The sequence below is a fragment of the Equus quagga genome, chromosome 15 (assembly GCF_021613505.1).
Source record: "Equus quagga isolate Etosha38 chromosome 15, UCLA_HA_Equagga_1.0, whole genome shotgun sequence".
In the NCBI taxonomy this organism is placed as follows: Eukaryota; Metazoa; Chordata; class Mammalia; order Perissodactyla; family Equidae; genus Equus; species Equus quagga.
Genome location: NC_060281.1, coordinates 80500049 through 80518174, shown reverse-complemented (window position 1 = coordinate 80518174; position 18126 = coordinate 80500049). Strand labels below are relative to the sequence as shown.

The 18126-nt window shown below is 44.2% G+C and overlaps 1 protein-coding gene across 2 annotated transcripts in view; it reads left to right on the top strand.

Moving 5' to 3' along the window:
• The window catches only part of ANKRD13A (ankyrin repeat domain 13A), a 30534-nt gene extending 13442 nt beyond the window's left edge, over positions 1-17092 (top strand). Inside the window, exons 4-15 of one of the 2 annotated variants that reach the window (XM_046640014.1) lie at positions 202-247; positions 1402-1545; positions 2204-2393; positions 6254-6320; positions 7641-7722; positions 8645-8706; positions 9444-9574; positions 10329-10486; positions 11173-11286; positions 12538-12698; positions 14269-14336; positions 15042-17092. In XM_046640014.1, the coding sequence (XP_046495970.1) occupies positions 202-247; positions 1402-1545; positions 2204-2393; positions 6254-6320; positions 7641-7722; positions 8645-8706; positions 9444-9574; positions 10329-10486; positions 11173-11286; positions 12538-12698; positions 14269-14336; positions 15042-15237 (1419 nt within the window). In that variant the 3' untranslated portion in view covers positions 15238-17092. Of the gene's footprint in view, positions 1-201; positions 248-1401; positions 1546-2203; positions 2394-6253; positions 6321-7640; positions 7723-8644; positions 8707-9440; positions 9575-10328; positions 10487-11172; positions 11287-12537; positions 12699-14268; positions 14337-15041 lie in introns of both variants that reach the window. The other variant, XM_046640013.1, reaches the window with a different exon arrangement.
• The last annotated feature ends 1034 nt before the right edge of the window (positions 17093-18126 follow it).

Below are 18126 nucleotides of genomic sequence, written 5' to 3'. Positions count from 1 at the left end.
TCTAGACATATTTTATATCAAGACGAAATAGCAGCCTGAACGTAAAATAAACGTCTATTTTGATGGGTTTATACTTTACGTTCCTTTTTATTTTCTCTGTTCTCTCCCCTTCTCCCCCTTTTTAAACCCTATCAACTCTTACTCTGCTTGTGTTTATTTAATAGTGCCAAGGGTAATTTATTTTAAACCTTTGTCCTCTAGGCTCCGGATTTCTACGTGCAGATGAAATGGGAATTCACCAGCTGGGGTGAGTGGCTGTGGGCTGGTAATTTATTTCTGTTTGCAAATTTATTGAGCCTGAATATAGGTTTATTTTCCCTTTATTAAAGTTACACATATACCTTTTTTTTAATTTAGAAAATGCATGGATAAGAATAAGGAAAAACAGTCACTGATAGTCCACCTTAAGCACAATTACTGTTAATGCTTTGGGTGTTTTCCTTCCAGTTTTTTCCCCCATGCATAGGACTTTTTCTTCCAAGCATCCATAAATATGATACAATTCTGTCTCCTCCTTTTGTCACTTATAGCTGACATTTATCAATATTATTAGTTTTTAAAAATGTCACTTTAAATGGCTAAAATTTTAGTAAGTAGCTTTACCATAATTTAGTTAATTTCCTCATGTTTCAACTTGATTCTTCTAAACTTGTTATTCTAAGGAAGAAGATAAGATGAATATTGGAATAGCTTGTTTTTTACAAAATGGATGTATTTCTCCACAATCTTATGTAAGGCAAACTGACAATAATTTTCATCAGTGTTCTACTTTTATTTCTTGTCCATCAGTTAAAGACAGCTCCTAACACCCAGGTTTTAGCTATTTTCACTTCCAGACTTCCCTTTCCGGCAAGGAGGCATATTTGTTATGAATGTTTAAATGAAGTAAAAAGTATATAAAAGAAGAAAACTTCAGATTCTTCTGTGAAAGTAATGGGTTCTTTTCTAATGCAAATAATCACTCTGATTTCAGGCTTTGTGAAAAAGCAGCACATTTTAGACATTTGATATTTTGAATGGTGGATATGACAATATGGTAGGCTACAGCCATATGGTGAGGGTTGCATATGCGATTGAGAAAGGCCAGATGGACACGCTCTAGCCCTGATGGCAGTTAATAAGAGGGTTCATTGTGGGATTGAGTCTACTCCTGGGAAATCCATTTAGAGTTTTCTCTGGACAAGACATCGATCTGTACTTTCATAAAGAGCTGTAGAACAGAAGGTCCATTTTTAAGAGTGACTTCCTATATCATAAGTGTGGGAGCCAAGTCCTGTTCTATATGATGGTTGCCATCTTGCCACTGCTATCCTTTTGTTAAATTCAGAATCCTGATTTCCTGGGCCTGGGTGTTCTGCTTGGCCATTGGGTTTTTCTCAGTAGTACACTTCTCTTCTCCAGTGCCCTTGGTTTCCAGAATATGCCCGAATGATGTCTGTCGCATTTGGAAAAGTGGTGCCAAGCTGCGTGTCGACATCACGTTGCTGGGGTTTGAGAACATGAGCTGGATAAGAGGGAGGCGTAGTTTTATATTTAAGGGAGAAGGTAAGTGATTCCATTCTAGTAATCACTGCTCGTGCTAAGTTGCAGAGTGTTTTTTCACTCTCAAAATGTGTTCAAATTCATGTGCCTTATCTGATCCTGTCTGGGGCATGTGTTTTTTTGTTATTTTTACTAATTGTTCAGCTTTCAATTCTTGTATCTTATTTCCTGTCTGGATAGTTCTCCCGTACGTATTATTTACCACCCGACACTGTACCCTTTTGACAAGTATTTGTCTCCAGTTCTTCTGAGTACAAGACTGTGGTGTATCTCTTTATATTCTCTCCATAATCGGGCATGGCACTCCTAACGGAGAGTGAGAAATGGCATGGCTAGCCCAATGTTGTACGTAAATATTTTGTAATAATTATGGAATCATATATTTAAAAAAGTACAGCTGAAATGTGTTGCTAACAAAGAATGCATATCATTTTAAACTAAGTCTGCATCTTTGGGGAAGATGTCCTAGAGCCTCCTGGGAGTTGTGGAAAGCTGGTCAGATAATCCCTGTGCAAGTGGGTAATCGATAATAATCTTCAGGTTTTAGCAGCTAGCACCTGGGGGGAGAATTTGAAAAATGATGTATTTTACCATATGAGGCGTCCTCGTTTCTGCATCTTCCTTGCATTGTTCTTAGTCACGCCCTGGTTTCCATTAACAGACAACTGGGCGGAGTTGATGGAAGTCAACCATGATGACAAAGTGGTCACCACTGAACGCTTTGACCTTTCCCAGGAAATGGAGCGCCTCACTCTGGACTTGATGAAGCCAAAAGGGAGGGAAGTTGAGAGGCGACTCACAAGCCCAGTCATTAACACCAGCCTCGATACTAAAAATATTGCTTTTGAAAGGTATGAATTTAGGTTTTGCATTTTAATGTCTAATCCCTTTACTGTCTGTAGTGGCATGTATATATTAATTGGAAATTATGGGTGGATTGGGATTTTTCTAATATGGCTTTATAAACACTAGTGGGTTTGAAAGTTGATCTCTGCTCTAACGAAATAGAAACCATAGCTGACATCCTCCATCATACATCATTTTTATAGCACATTGGTTAAGTCTTGGAGAAATGTCTTCATAATCTTTTATGGGCCCTTTCTAATGGGTTTTACTTGAATTTTGTTTTTTTTCACTTTTTGGTGTTTGGAGATCCACAATACTCCCTAGTCCCAAACCGTGGAGCTGTGAGTTTCTGGAAGCTGGACTCGATCCAGTATTGAATGTGGTTATACTGATAGTAGTCAGTCACAGTCATGGTTATCAGATAGTTAAGTGTGGTTCTTTCCCCCACCTTGAGGCCTAATAGTTTAGAGCAAGAGTCTAGAGGGCTTTCAGTTCTATTCCAGACTCTACCTGAAGAAAACTCTGGAGAGGTCTGTGCCGTGGTTAACCTGGAGGAGAACACTGTTTCTGGTTGGCTGCCTCTAGGCCGCGCAGAGGCGTGGAGGGCCTTTGTAAGGGAAGCAGAGGCTATCACTGGTGTTAGCCTGTGTTTCTACCGTAGAGCACACTGTGAGGGAGTCCATGTGAGCCCTGCATGTTTGCCTAGGATGTCACATCCAGCCCTCTGTCAGCCACAGCAGCATAGCCTCAGCTGACAAGGACACTATTGTCCTAGATTCAAACTTTCTTTTCTCTTAATGAATATACTAACTGTCCTCTGTTTTTATTTTCTTGTTTCCAATATAAAATTTATGAATAAAACTGAAAGTTTTCTGTTTAGTCAAACATAAGGCTCGGTAAATGCCCTTTTCCTGTAATTTAGATTGAGCTGTGGAATCAGGAGATCTGTTGGTAGCAGAAGACGAAAGCAAAATGCCAGGTATGCCGCTGCTTTGCTGGTGGCACCCTCCCTAAGGCAGGATCATCGCCAGCCTCCTCACACTGGCCTTGCCGGGTGACAGCTGTTGTCTTCCAGGGACAGCAAGGTTTAGGGACTGACCGTGGCCTTACCTGGAAGGGTCTTGGGAAGACATCTCCAGGCTTCAGTGTGCACCTCTGCAGACAGGGAGAGCACTTGAAGGTAGGGCTGTGTTGGTAAAGCTGGAAGATAGAGGAGGCCGCCCTCGCTGGCACAGCCCAGCAGTGGAAATGAGAGGTGGAAGGACGGAGCGCCATCGGCAGGGCTAATAACTAACTGTGCGGCTTTGGGCAAGTGGCTTAATCTCTCTGGGTTTCTGTTTCCTCAGCTGAAAGAGAAAAAGGAGTGAATCTAGAGATGAAGTCTCTGAAGTCCGCGACTCTAGGCTGTCATGAGAAGAGCCACTGTTCCCTCTAGTTCATCAGCAGAGTTGCTAGAGTCATTGTTTGTTGTAAAATGTACTTTATGAAGACAGTGTGGCGGTTACTGGCTGTTACTCCATTGAGTGTAGATGGGAAGTGATGGCCCATTCCGTTTGTGCTGAGGACTAAGGCACATTTTGTATTTGTATGGTCACAGGGTTTTCGTGTGGTTCAAGCTAACCCTCCTTTTGCAACTGACAGTGGGTTGCTGCAAGAGAATTTCTAGAAGACAGCTGCTTTTTTTTATGGTGCTCAGAATTAAATATGTGATCAGTGAGCTTGTGAATCAAGCAAGGATTTGAGCCACGCAAGTGAGGTTTGCTGGTAGAAAAATGGTACATACCTACATCTTCCTGGAGGTGTGAGTGTTCATTTGATTGAACTGGGAAGGTGTGGCTCTCTTGCTTTATGAGAGCCATTTTCATCCATTTCTTTCTTCTAATCTCTTACTTGGAGCTTGATGCTTGCAAATTAATCCCCTTCCCGCATGAATATTTGGCTGGCCAGTATATACCCCCTGGATGCAGTCTGGATCTTTCTCTTCGCTGAAAGATTATGCTCTGCCCACCTTAAACAAGACATTCCCTGCCACCTTCAGAGCCTTTAAATTGTGTAGCTGCCTCCAAGTCACAGCTCCTGCTAAGTGGCCTTTGGTGTGGCGGTCTCAGTCGAGACAGGCAAAGATGAAAATGGCAAAAAGGGAAGCTGGGTGTCCTTCTGTCATCTTCAGATGCCTGTGCATGTACGGTTCATCAGGGCCAAGGAATTGCTAGAATCTTGGTTTTAAAATAAGGTGTAGACGTTGAGTTTAGTAAGTAACTGCTGTCAGGAGTGGAAATGGCAAAAGAAGTGGAACAGCCAGGAGCCGGTAGAGCAGACACACGTGAGTGAGGAGCGTGGCCGTTTCCAGGGAGAAAAGTGCAGCTCTGTCTTCTCAGCCTATGTGAGGATGGAGTGGAGCGGACCCAGGCCTCCTTTGGTACCTCAGAAGACCATGTGCCATAAAATGAGTATTTCCCGTGCCAAACTATCGAGTGACTTCGGGAAAGACAAGGAACTGGGGATTGAGTTCATTAACTGAAAGGAATATCGTGATTGTCAATTATGGATGACTCAAAGGGGACTCTGGTTTGTTAATCAATCTGGTGCTGTCCCCAGGATTGTTATTTTGCTTCTGAAATGTAAATTGGAGAGAGCTAGCATTTGGCATAATCCCTTTAGGATTTCTCTCTGTCCCTCCACGGGTCATGCTGCACAAATTGTGTACAACTAACAGGAAAATTAAAGCTCTGGTCCCCCCTTCTCTGATGGGCTATAGTACACACACACAACTCATTATACCCCATCTGGACTAACTTCATTTACCTAATCCCGTTAGAAGAAAAGCAAACGGTTCGGAAACACAAAATGCAGATAGCCACATACCTTCTTTGTGAGTTGGCTAACCTGCCACCATTTCTGCTTCTTGCCTGACGTCCCACTTCACTGCGGGGTCAGAGCAGGAGGCAGGCAGTTGCCCTACACGGGGCCAAGCGCAGCAGTCCCAACGGAGCCAGGATGTGATGTCCTAGACAAAGGGGCGGGCTGGCCAGGGCTCCCCTGTGAGTTGCAGCCTTTCCCAGGCCAAGCTGCTTTGAAAAAGAATCAGAGCCTCTTGGCCGCTCTTGGTTCCTAAGTGCATTTTTTCCAGGAGTGTGTTGAGTTGAATAACTGGCTTTTTGGGCACTTTACCAACGCTGCAGCTGCCGCCGGAATGCTGGGCCCCTTTAAAAGCAGTTCCACAGAGCTGGAATCGATGGCCGGGCTGCAAAACTGCTTTTAACATCCTTCCTCACTGCTGCACCAAACCTGCTAAGACGCCTGACTCCCAGGCCATTGTGCAGGCAGCGCTGGCTCCCCCGAGCAGCTCGCCACAGTGAGGAGTCCCCGCCCCAGCCGCTGTCTCCCGAGGAGCAGGGCGGCCTACGCCTTGTCGTTCTAAGAATTCCTCGATTGAGACATGGCTGCTTATGGGGATAGAGCGGCTGACGTCCCTGCCCATGTTTCAGATGCCCCAGATAAATGCTTTGCCCCAGATGCCACCTTGTGGCGAGCCCTTGGACGCTGGTCATCTTCACTCACTTCGTTAGGACAGCTGTCCAATAAATGTCACCACCTTTGTCGCCTATGCTGGCAGTTTTTGTAAAGAAGCCAAGGATGGAGGCTTTCTATGCCAGGGGTGAGGCAAATTGATTAATAACTGGGAGGGGGGTGGGGGATGCTTAAGCCATCTGTCATTGATAGCATCCTTTTGTGGACAACAGGACCATAATTTCCAAGTGTTCTTCACTAACTTAAGCTGGGGGAAAAAGCTGTAAAGGCTGCAGGGATAAATCTGAATGGCATATTGTACATGTAGAAATTTGTGGTGTTCACTTTTTATCAGAACTAAATCCGGATTCTGGGGCTGGAGGACAGATAAAGCAGAAGTTGTTAATGGTTACGAAGCAAAGGTAAAAGGAAACTCTTAAAATAAGATTTAATATAGCTATTTAGCTTCTATGCAAATGAGTCTGTACAGATTTTGTCATGCATCCGTGCCATGGAGATGCTCTGGGGAATAAGGACTGTCTAGTGTCTCTCACTTGGATTTTTATCTTGACTTTCAGAAAATGGGATAGCAGGTCCTGAGGAGGTCTCTAGTTATGCCAAAGAGAAACAGGGTTGTAGAAAAATGAGTACAGGTACCAATTGTCCTGGAATGACAATTCCTTTAATTCTTTAAAAAAAAGAGAGAAAAGAAAAAGGATTAGACTTAACATGCTTGTTCATCTTTTTTTATAACCTGAGTTGGTTAAAAAAAATATATATATATATATCTCTTAAAGTAGCTTTTATGAGTCCTTGTTTTTTCAGTCAGCCTAATTGTAACCAGTAGCCTTGCAGCCCCCTTACATGACCTCAGTGAATTTAGAAAATAGTTGTCGTAGTGGCGCCTGGCATTTTGTCAGCTGGAAAGCTCTGCTCCTGGCCTTCCCAGCCGTGCAGTACAGCCGGGATTGACGGCTCACAGAGACGGAGCCCGGCGCCGCAGGATCCTCTGAGGGAGCAGAGAAAGCTTACGTCGTGCTCAGCAAGACACATTGAGAAACAGTTGTGCCAGTGCTGAGCGTGTCCGCTGACTCCTGGAACGTTGGGAATCCATGTCTGGCACATACGGTGAATTCTCTTAACTGTGATATTTGATTATCCAGACCCCCATGTTCCTCAGTCAGCCTGGATACCAGAGCATCAACTCTGGCAGTTAAAATAATTTTTTGTCAGTATACGGAATACCTTTAAAATAGTGACTTGCTGGTTTTCTCTTAATCTTCTGAGTGTAGAGACCCTTGTGTTCATTCCTTTCTCCTTCTGCCCAGCAGGTGGCTGTCTAGGTCAGTCCTACTGTAAGATTACCACCAGTCAGTAGAAGTATACGATGCAAGTTTGGGGTTGCTTAGCACAGTAGCAGTCCAGCTGGGAGGCCCAAATTGCAGGACATTCGTTGGAAAGTGTTTAGCAAGCAGAAGGGCAAGTAGGAAGATGCAGCCTGTCGCTGTCGACTCCTTGGTATTTAAAACTGTCAGAGATGCAAAGTAACGCTGATGCATTTCTAAATTGAGAGCTTGTGTATTTTCTCTGAAGGTCCTCATGATTGTTAACCATTTCTCATTTTTATTTGGCTGGATTTTTTTTTTTCTTTTTTTTTGCTTCAGCATTCTTGCTCTTGCTATGCTTAGTTTTGGAGTTTTGATTCCCTGTGTCACTGTTTTCTTTTGCACACGTCTCTCAAGGTTTACACAGTAAACAATGTGAGTGTGATAACCAAAATGCGGACAGAGCATCTGACCGAGGAAGAGAAAAAGAGATACAAAGGTAACGCTCCCCCCACTTTTTTTCTCCTAGAGAGAGCCTTTGTTGGCTGTGTTAGGTTTGGGGTTAATGGGATCGGGTTGTGCTAATCCTAACTCTGACTTCCATTTTACAAAAATTCCCTTAGTCTGACTCATTCGTGGAGGTATTTCCCCTTAGTTGGCTTAGGTGTAATTAAAGCCATTTATGAAGGCTTGTTTATGTGTTATGAAGAACAGTTGTTGGATCCGGCTGAAAAAGTAGATAAGGATGTTGGAGATTATTTATCACCAGAATGAGTGATTTAGTCCAAACTATCACAAGGAAAGATTTGGACAGAATTTGGGCTGTGAGCCAACACATTGCCAATATGTGGTTGCCATATCCCTGCTCTGCCCGTGGCTGGCTCTGTGGCCTTGTGAAGTTACCTACCCCTGTGCCTCAGCTCCCTCAGCGGTGGAATGGAGGTGCTTCCAGACCTTCCTTAGAGTTATTGAGAGGATTAGGTGAGTTACCACACGTAAACCTTTAGAACGCTGCCTGCAGTATGTGGCTAGCCCGAAGGAATTGTTTACCACCGTCACCACCATGACTATTACTCCAGTTTCACAGATGAGGAACCTGAGGCCCGGGACACATGGGTAGTGACCAGCCAAGGTGAGATGGGAATCCAGCTCTGGCTCACTCCTAAATCCAAACTCTTTCTACTTTTCTGCTTTAATTCTTGTAACTGTCATTCATCTAGAATGACTAGAGCCTAATAAAAAGTGTCCTAAGAAGGATAAGTTAGTTGACGGTCATGGTGGATCATTTCATCAGCCTGTCCATAAATGGATTTCCTAATGCAGGTGGCTTGGATCAGAAACTTTAAAATAGGATGAGAATCTTTTTCTGTAGTCACAAGTAAGGTATAACATTAGACATTAAACTTTCGCCTCCTCTGTAGCGGACAGGAACCCACTGGAATCTTTGCTGGGGACCGTGGAACACCAGTTCGGTGCTCAAGGGGTAAGTTGAAGCAACGCGCTTTTGGCGCAGTTTAAAGAAAGGAGGTGACTTTTCTGTGCTTGTGACGGTGTTTACTGAATCCTGACAGGCTGCTCTCTTTGAAAAGGCTCCCAAGCTGGAATTTGAGATATTCTTTTGGAAGAGAAGTAGATGAGTGAGTTTTTTTAAAATAAAGATTTTAGAGGCGTGATAGTGATTATAGAAGTCAGGCGCTGCCTCTCTCATCTGTTATAAACCAGGACTTCTCTATAAAAATGGACTTAAAAAGGACTCAGGACTTTATATTTTAACAGAGCACCTTTAACATTTTCTTACGTGATCTTCACAGTAACTATATGAAATTGCTACACTGGATGTCACTGAGGGCCAGAAAAATGAAATTATCTTTCTAGTGTCACAGGCTAGAGAATGACAGAGCTGGGGGACTCTAGATCTTCGAGATCTCATGTTCTTTCAGATAGTTCTAGGTCTCTCTCTCTTTTTTCCTTTCTGTAATCAGGAGATAAAAATGCAAAGGATAGTGGAGAAATATTTTGAAGTGGAGAAATCCATTAGACTTGCCGTGTCATCTGGTAACACCTTTGTAGATTTTCTTGTTCAGTGCAATAAGAAAAACGCTAACAACTTGAGCCTCCTGATCTGTAGCTGGTTAACGTGTGCGCCTGAGACGGAGTGCCATGCGCCCCATTGTGAGCACTGTTTGGCATTTCTTATTCCCCTGAGTTCTGGCTCAGCAGGACCTCACCACAGAATGTGCCACCGCCAACAACCCCACAGCCATCACGCCTGACGAGTACTTTAATGAAGAGTTCGATCTGAAAGACAGGGACATCGGAAGGCCGAAAGAGCTGACGATCAGAACACAAAAGTAAGAGATTCAGTGGCCTTTTTTTTTTTTAAGACTTTATTTTTCCTTTTTCTCCCAAAGCCCCCTGGTATTTGTATTTTTAGTTGTGGGTCCTTCTAGTCGTGACATGTGGGATGCCGCCTCAGCGTGGCCTGATGAGCGGTGCCATGTCCGTGCCCAGGATTCGAACCGGTGAAACCCTGGGCTGTTGCAGCGGAGCGCGTGAACTTAACCACTCAGCCACGGGGCCAGCCCCTCAGTGGCCATTTTTAACTTACGGTTCTTACTCGTTTCAGAAGTTGTGCTGTTTTATGGTGTCATGATCAGTCCTTCTTCTAGCCCCTTCCTTCAAAAATAATTTTAAATTACTTTATCTGATGAAAGCTAACAGTAGATTGCTCATATTATTAGCCCTTCTCCAAATAGGAATTCTTGTATCCAATCTATGTTCTTATTTTTTTGCTCTTACTGTCAGCAAGCTTCAGCCGGTCAGGTGACGCGGTTCCTGCCAGCTGTCAGTGTTTTTGTGCTTGCTGTCAGTTCAGGCTGTTGCAGGGGCAGGTTGTAGGGCTGTCATTTCCTGACTGGCAGATTTCAGAGTGGTCTGAATTGCTTGTGGTTCTAGTCTCTTCGTAGCTCCGAGTTCAGAGCTGTAAGGTCACTGGGAAGACTGTGGAGTGGGGAAGCTGGCGTTGTCTAGCCCACTGCACAGAAGGAGTTCAGTTTCCCCGTCTGGTGGAGGGGACCTCAGTCCTGTCTTGGTCCAATCCTGCAGGTTTAAAGCCACGCTCTGGATGTGTGAGGAGTTTCCTCTCTCTCTCGTGGAGCAGGTCATTCCCATCATTGACCTAATGGCCCGAACTAGCGCTCATTTTGCAAGACTGAGAGATTTCATCAAACTGGAATTTCCACCCGGATTTCCTGTCAAAATAGGTACTGTTAAAGAAACCACAGGAGCATCTGTAGGTTCGGCCCATTTTCGTGGATGACATGCTGTGCTTCAGGAAATTGGAGCACTTAGGCAAAAGCAGCATACACTAGACATAACAGAGGAGGTCAGAATTAGCCCTAGTTTAATTTGCTTTAAAGAAGTGTCATGATTCTTGGTTCATTTTGCATATCAAAATTAGGAAATTCCTCAGCCATCAGTTCCGTTTACAGATGGTGCTGACAAATATACAAGGCATAAAAATGTGACCTTCACGTGTTAATGTCAAATCTTACTTCAGTGAAACTTCAAATTAGATAGTTATATGAGGAAGACAGTTGACACCAAGGTCCTTTGATACGTAAATATGTTTTAAGACCTGAACTAGTATGCCTAATACCAGAAATAATACAGATTACTTGTGAGGAATTTAAATTTTGGATAGTTATGTGTTCATGGCACTTGAATTCTGGCTCGATTACCTACTCACTGTAATCTAGGAAAAACTGCTTAACCTCTCTGAATTTCAGTTTTCCCACTTGTATGTTGGGAAAGGTTGTTAAGAGGATTAAATGAAATCATACTTATAGAAAGTACTTGGCATGGTACTAGCCCAGAAAGCACTCAGTAAAAGATGGCTATTATTCTTATTCTCAGTACAGTTTATTTATAAAAGCTTTTATTTTGTTAGAAATTCCCTTGTTTCACGTCTTAAATGCACGGATCACATTTGGAAACGTTAATGGCTGTAGCACTGCTGAAGAAACTGTATCTCAAAATTCGGAAGGGACCCAGGCTGATTCAGGTAAAAAATGATGAGTTTTGTGATTTTTTTAAAAAATTCATACATTCAGTCAATATACTAATTATTCAGCTTGAGATCAGGGTATCTTATGAAGTAGATCTTTTGTGCTGAATGAAAAAAATTTTAGATTGAGTTTCGATTAAGTGAAAAAATAACTTGTGGAATATGTATGACCCCACTTGTATTAAAAAGACAGCATATTCGTAAAAAACAACTTTATTGAAGTGTAATGTATATACAATAAAATGCTCCCATTTTAAGTGTGACAGTTCAATGCATTTTGACAAATAAATACACCCACATAACCACCTCTACAGTGAAGACAGAGAGCATTTCTGTCATCCCCCAAAATTTCCTCAGGCTCCTGTACCATCAATCCAATTCATATTTTGGATGCTATTGTAAATGGATTTATTTTCTTTATTTTGCAGTACTCATTGCTAGTATATAGAAACATAATGGAATTTTTTCCAGTTTTTATTGCAGTCAAATAGTGTTCTGTGTCTTAGGCTCGTTGAAGGATACACAGGCATTTGTTTTATCAGTATCATTTTTTTTTTAAGATTTTATTTTTCCTTTTTCTCCCCAAAGCCCCCCAGTACCTAGTTGTATATTCTAGTTGTAGGTCCTTCTGGTTGTGCTGTGTGGGACGCTGCCTCATCGTGGCTTGATGAGCGGTGCTAGGTCCATGCCCAGGATCTGAACTGGTGAAACCCTGGGCCACCAAAGCAGAGCGCATGAACTTAACCACTCAGCCGCGGGGCCAGCCCCTGTCAGTACCATTCTTAATTCAAGTTTATAGATGTCTTATATACTCTCTTATATTTCATAATAAAAAAGGAAAAAATAAAAAGACACATTGGTGACTGTCTGTTTATATACACACGCAGACACACCCATCCTTCAAAGTGTATACACGTCACATCCTTCAAAGGCCACACCATGTACACTAGTTACCTCTGGGATTTGGAAACAGGAGAAAGGGTGTAGGGGGAGATCTTCACTTCTCATTTTACAGTCTTCTGTATTGTTTTTATGAGTATTAATTTTATGACTGAAAAAAAATAAAGCACAAAGAAAAAAGCAGTATTCTGGTACTTTTCTCTGTTGAGATTATTCTTCCTTAGAATCTCTCTCACATAGTAGCAAACCTTGATTTTAGTGTTTTCATTTTTTAAAAAAATTTTTATAAAAAGTTGGAGTGGAGCTTTATTTTACTCAGGCGCTGGACTGTCACCCTGTCTGTTTCAGCTTCCCCCGTCACAAACTTTGAGGTTGATCAGTCTGTGTTTGAAATCCCGGAATCTTATCACGTCCAAGACAATGGCAGGAACGTGCATTTGCAGGACGAAGATTACGAGATAATGCAGTTTGCCATCCAGCAGAGCTTGTTGGAGTCCAGCAGAAACCAGGTGCATTGACCAGAACAAATGGCCGGGTTTGGGAGCTTTTCCCCTCCGGTTTGGCCTCAGTTTTTGGGTAACCTGAGAGACTTACTCTCAATGACGTGTTTGGCACATTCATGGTATTTGCATAGATTAGTTTATATTTTATGCACCTGGTCTTTTACAAAAGCTTATTATCTGAGACCATCTGCCTAGCCCCAGTCAGCATCATTCACAGGATGTCTCCTGACAGACTCCTTTTCCTCACATTCCCCCAGAGAGCTAACGATCATGCATCTTCAGGAGTGTGCCGTTTAATTTAATTTTCTGGTACTGAAACAGTAAATTCTTGCTAGTTTACCCCATCATATTTTCCCTAGAATATTATCTGTGTGTCAGTAGTCTCATAAGAAGATATGTGGATTTTAATCCCAGTTTCCTCCCCAAGGAAGACCAATCATTGTGTTGTGGTTGCTCAGTAAGTGTGTGATGAAAATGGTGGTTGACTGTTAAAATTTTGTTTTGCTCAAATGTTTTATTCTGTCGTAAGGGGTAGAATCCCAACCTCTCGCTGAGTCTTCAGCTAAAAGTAGGGCTAAGGGTAGGCCAGGCTAACGTAAAGGAGTTGCTTTTGTCTTCTGTGGCTCTTCCCCCAGGCCTCACCTGCCTGAGACAGTCCAGTGCTTGAGGTCCTCCGCCCCTAACATGCGCTCCTGCCGTCCCCTCCCTCCTGTGGCTTCCTGGCTCGATGAGCGCGGGGTCTGCTTCTGCCTCCAGTGCTGTGGGTCCTGGGCTCCTGCTGCCCATTTGTTCATTGGTTTCCTCCTTCCTTCCATCGTTCATTCAGCAGATGCTTGCACAGTGCCAGCTTTGTGCCAGGCTCTGCACCAGGTGCTGAGAATTCTTTGGTGAAGCAGCCCCAGCCCCCGCCCTCAGGGGGCTGCTAAGCTTTCACAGTGGTTCCCACTCCCAGCTCAGGTTTTTGGTGTTCTGGTTTTATTCTTGAGCCTCAGAGCTTGGGTAATGTGAGTCCTCCCCACCCCCAGGCACTTCCCATGGACCCATTCTTAGAGCCTTTCAGTTTTCTGAGGCCGCTGGGCGAAGGGCCAGACCCCAGAGCCAGCATATTCTCTTCAGGAAGCCCCCTGGGAGAAGATGAAGCCCCTGGACGTCACTGTTAGTCTAGTATGCTTTTCCTTTCCCCATATAAGTGAGCTTATTTTTTCCCCCAATGTCTACATAAACCTTGTTGACCATAAATTTGGGAAAGGGAAGTTGCCAAAGTCAAAGACGACAAATACTGAATTGTGTATTCTAATCTTGCTCTAAAAGAATTACCTGCTTTGTTCATTTCAACTTAGCTGTTTTTAATAGATTGATTTTTTTGTCAAGTATGAGAAGGTTGTAGCTGTGAATCAGGCTACTGTCCCATATACCACCTGACATTCTGGTGCCATTTTAGACATAATCCAAGTCCCTGTTAGTTTTTCACACAGCCTATCAATAATGGGCATGTCAGTATCGTTAATTTTGTTCTTCCTTATCAGTATATCTGTTCCTTCTAAGAGGTGATCATGATCACATCTGCTTTTCCTAGGAACTTTCAGGACCAGCTTCTAATGGAGGGATCGGCCAGACACATGCCTACGACATCCAGTATGAGAGGTGACTGACGTGACTCAGTGATTAAGCCAAGGTTGGCACAGGTCTCAGTACATCAGCACCAGGCCTGGCAGGAGAGACTTGATGAAGCGTCAGCCTTCCTGCTGCTTCTTATGGCAGCTACTCAGCAGAATAGCTCTATACTCTCGGTGGCTGAGTTTCCAGGAACCGCGATAGAACTGCCGACCAGTTCTCAGGCCAGTGCCATGGCGGAAAGGCACTGAGTAAATGTCTGCTGATTGGGCTGATCTATGAAGAACGCATGATTACATGGGGTCTAGAGGCCCTCAGTGGGAAGTTCAGACAATTTTAAGGATGATGACATTTCAGGGAAGAGCTACAGAGATTATCTTTTTTTTTTAAAGGGGAAACCCGGAAAGATGCATTTTAGAAAGCATTTTCCTGTACTTTGGGCATATATGAAAACCTATTGAAGAACTTGGGTTTTGCTTTAAAACAGATCCAAGTTCATTTCCTAGCCCCATCCCTTAGGAGCTGGGTGGTCTTGGGGAGGTTTCTTAACCTCCGAGCCTCGGGTTTCTCACCTGTATACAGCGCCTGCACCCCCAGAGTTATGTAGGATTGAATGGCAGCATGCACAGAGGCTGGCACAGCGTGCACTCAGAAGCAGTTAAGAAATGTAGTTGCTGCTGCTGCCAGGATGACGATGGTGATCGCTGTTCTTTTGCCCCTCTTTTTCTAACCCAGGGCCATCCAGGAGAGCCTCCTCAGCAGCTCAGAAGGCCTGTGCCCTGACGCCTCCAGCGAGACAAGCCGTTTCGATAGCGACTTGCAGCTGGCCATGGAGCTCTCTGCCAAAGAGCTGGAGGAGCGGGAGCTGCAGCTCCGGCAGGAGGAGGCGGAGCTCCAGCAAGTCTTACAGCTGTCCCTCACCGAGAAGTAGACCTTTCTGCCCAGGGGCCACACGAAGCAGAGGCTCTGGGCTGCACACGAGTGCCGTGGCACCAGGGCGGGGGGCCGAGGGACCGCACCTCGCACGTACGCAGCAGAGGGCAGCTGCTCCCTTTCTACGCAGAGGTGCAGGACCAGGGACTCCCAGGCCCATCCATGATGCTCCCGGGTGACGGCTGGGGACCGGCAGGCCCCACCTCCAGGCTAAGGGGAGGAGAGCTTCGTCACTTTCCATTAGCTGTATTGGCTTGCAGGTCACATTTTTACTACCAGCTTTAGATATAAACCCCAATCCCCGCAGGTTTGTAGATTAATTTTTATCAAGGAGTAATAACACAACCACTGATTGCAGAGTCAGGGTGCTTTTATATACGAGAGCAGCAGCCTTTGTAGAGTATGGTCAGTGCGAGTTTATGAGACACTTCTTTACAGTTCACCAAAGAAATGGGTAATCTGTGCCGATCTGCTCTTTTATTTTTACCTTTATACAGGGTTTCTAGGACACCGTCACTATTCCTCCTCCATTTCCACCTGATTCCATTCCTTCCACCCCCAGCTAAAGTCAAAGAGGATATCTGTACAGAATCTATTTTAGATTAGGGTTAACTATTTGCATCAAATTAAGATAAACAAATGACCACGGATGTTGCCTTAGCCTTAAAAATTACTAATAGTTCCCACCGCCTCACTCCACTTACCGAGGGATGGGATTGCAGCTCCTTTGAGAGAGGGTCCTCCAGGCTCAACCCAAGGCAGCTAATCTTGGCCCTAAAGGAGCAGCTAGGAGAGCCTGGGGCTGGTTCTTGAAGCGGCAGGCTGGCCGGAAGATCAGAATGGCAGAGAAGCAATCCAGGTGCGTGCTCCACGCTTCCTCTAGTGAAGGGATTCCGCACAGAGGCCCAGGAAGACCCCACCGCACACCCCAGGCTTGCTTCAGAGGAAGGGCTGGACTTGAAACTAGAAAGGGAGCCACCAACGGAACTCAGTGGCTGTGTATCCAAAAGGGAAAACGAGGATTCCACGTTGCTTTTTAGAGTTCAGCATCTTTCTGGATAAATATATTTTTTAACAGAATCTTTTTATTATTTTTAAGAGATATAAAAACGACTATTCCCATCAATAGCAATACAAGGTTATACATTTTAACCAGATTTTCTGAGGCCTTTTTTGGATACCTTTAGTAGTTAACTATTTTATCTAACCCTTCTGTAAATAGCCATCACACAACATATAGGACCCTGGGGAATGCAGCCGAGGGCACCCGCACTCCGCCCACCCGTGTATTCATTCCCACAGGCTGCACTGAAATCACCCACTAAACAATATCCTCCTCTGTTCTGCGGCAGTTTCCTATCTGTTGGCGTCTTTTGGGATGGGAAGAGAAACATAAACTACTGTTCCAGTTGACGTCTGTATCATACACTTGGTGTCGCCAGTAAAGCGTTCCTAGTCACAAAGAATTCTGCTTTGATTCCATAGAACTATCTGCCTTTTTGTCATGGGCTGACCAAAGTTCCTTCTCTGCACACGAGGCCAGTGTCTGCAGCATCGCGTTTGTTTCAGATACACACGTGGCACTTTGTTTACTTGGCCTTTACCTTGAGTGAAGACACTTCTTGGGAATGGCCACAATTAGGCCGCCCCGTTTCCTCACTAAGGTGAATTGTAGGTAATTTCCGTGTTTGCGTTCCATTGTTCTGCTTCTGCTGTCTTTGACTTTCTTCCCAGGAAGTCAGTTAAAAAGGGACTGAGCATTTTGTAAACCTGTCCCGGTGTTTTTCATGTTATGTGTTCACGCTCTTAAAATGCAAATAAAGACCGCCTCCCTAGAGGGCGCTTGTACGGTATTCTAGACAGTCTTTGAGTCTGTTTCTCTGGTCACTGAATGTACCCACATTCCTGCTGTGCACATTATTGGAACATGAGCACGCTCTCCCAGTGCTCAGTTGTATATTACAAAGGCGACACACTCCTCTCAGCCTTCCTGCCCGTCACAGTTCACACACTCTGTGCTCCTCATTTCAAGTGGGAACTAAAGCCAGCCAGCGTCCCGCTGCTCTGAGACGCTCTGCAGCCCTCCTGGCGGTGGACTGGCTCTTGTGTTGTAAGGGAAGCCAAGCCAACATCACATCTCTAATCTGAGTGACTGTCCCTCCTTTCAAGCCAAAGAGCTTTGTGAGGCTGTTCTTAGAAGTTCAGGTGATAATCAGGGCATCCAGACTTAGCCTCCACCTAAATATGTTGGTATTAAAACAAAAAAGGCAGTGACCAGTCAAAAATGTCTGGATTCCAGAAGTAAGGCCTTGGTGTTTCTGGGAAGATGCGAAGGAGCTGCCTTTCTCTGGGGAGAACGTGAGTAGCAATACTTTGAGCATCATGAAGAAAACTGTTACTCTTCTTAGGTTAAGAGTTGGATTATTTAGTTAAAAAAACTAATGGTTCCTTTAGGTTTAGTAACCCTTGGGTGGCCAATACAGCAGCAAACTTTAACTGAGCAACTCTGCACGTAAGACACCGCTGCGAATTAAATTTAACAAAGTTCCTAAGACACTGCTCCTTAAACAAGCTCATCGCATCATACGTAACGTGAGGTGTCAAGGTACCTAAGTCTACTCTAAATAATGACAGGAAAGGGAAAGACATAAGTCTTATCCCAGTTTCCTGCTGAATGCAGATGACATCAAGGAAGATGCGTTGGACCGTGGCAACTTCAGATGACTGTCCGCGGTGCAGAAGTGATGGACTGCAAAGTCCAGACTAGACCCACGCCTGGAACTATGTATGCATTTTAAATTGAGGTCCAGCTGGAAAAGATGTAATACACTAAGATTCCAGAGCCCCTAAATCTCAAGCAGCACTTGCAGACTTCTTAATTCCGACT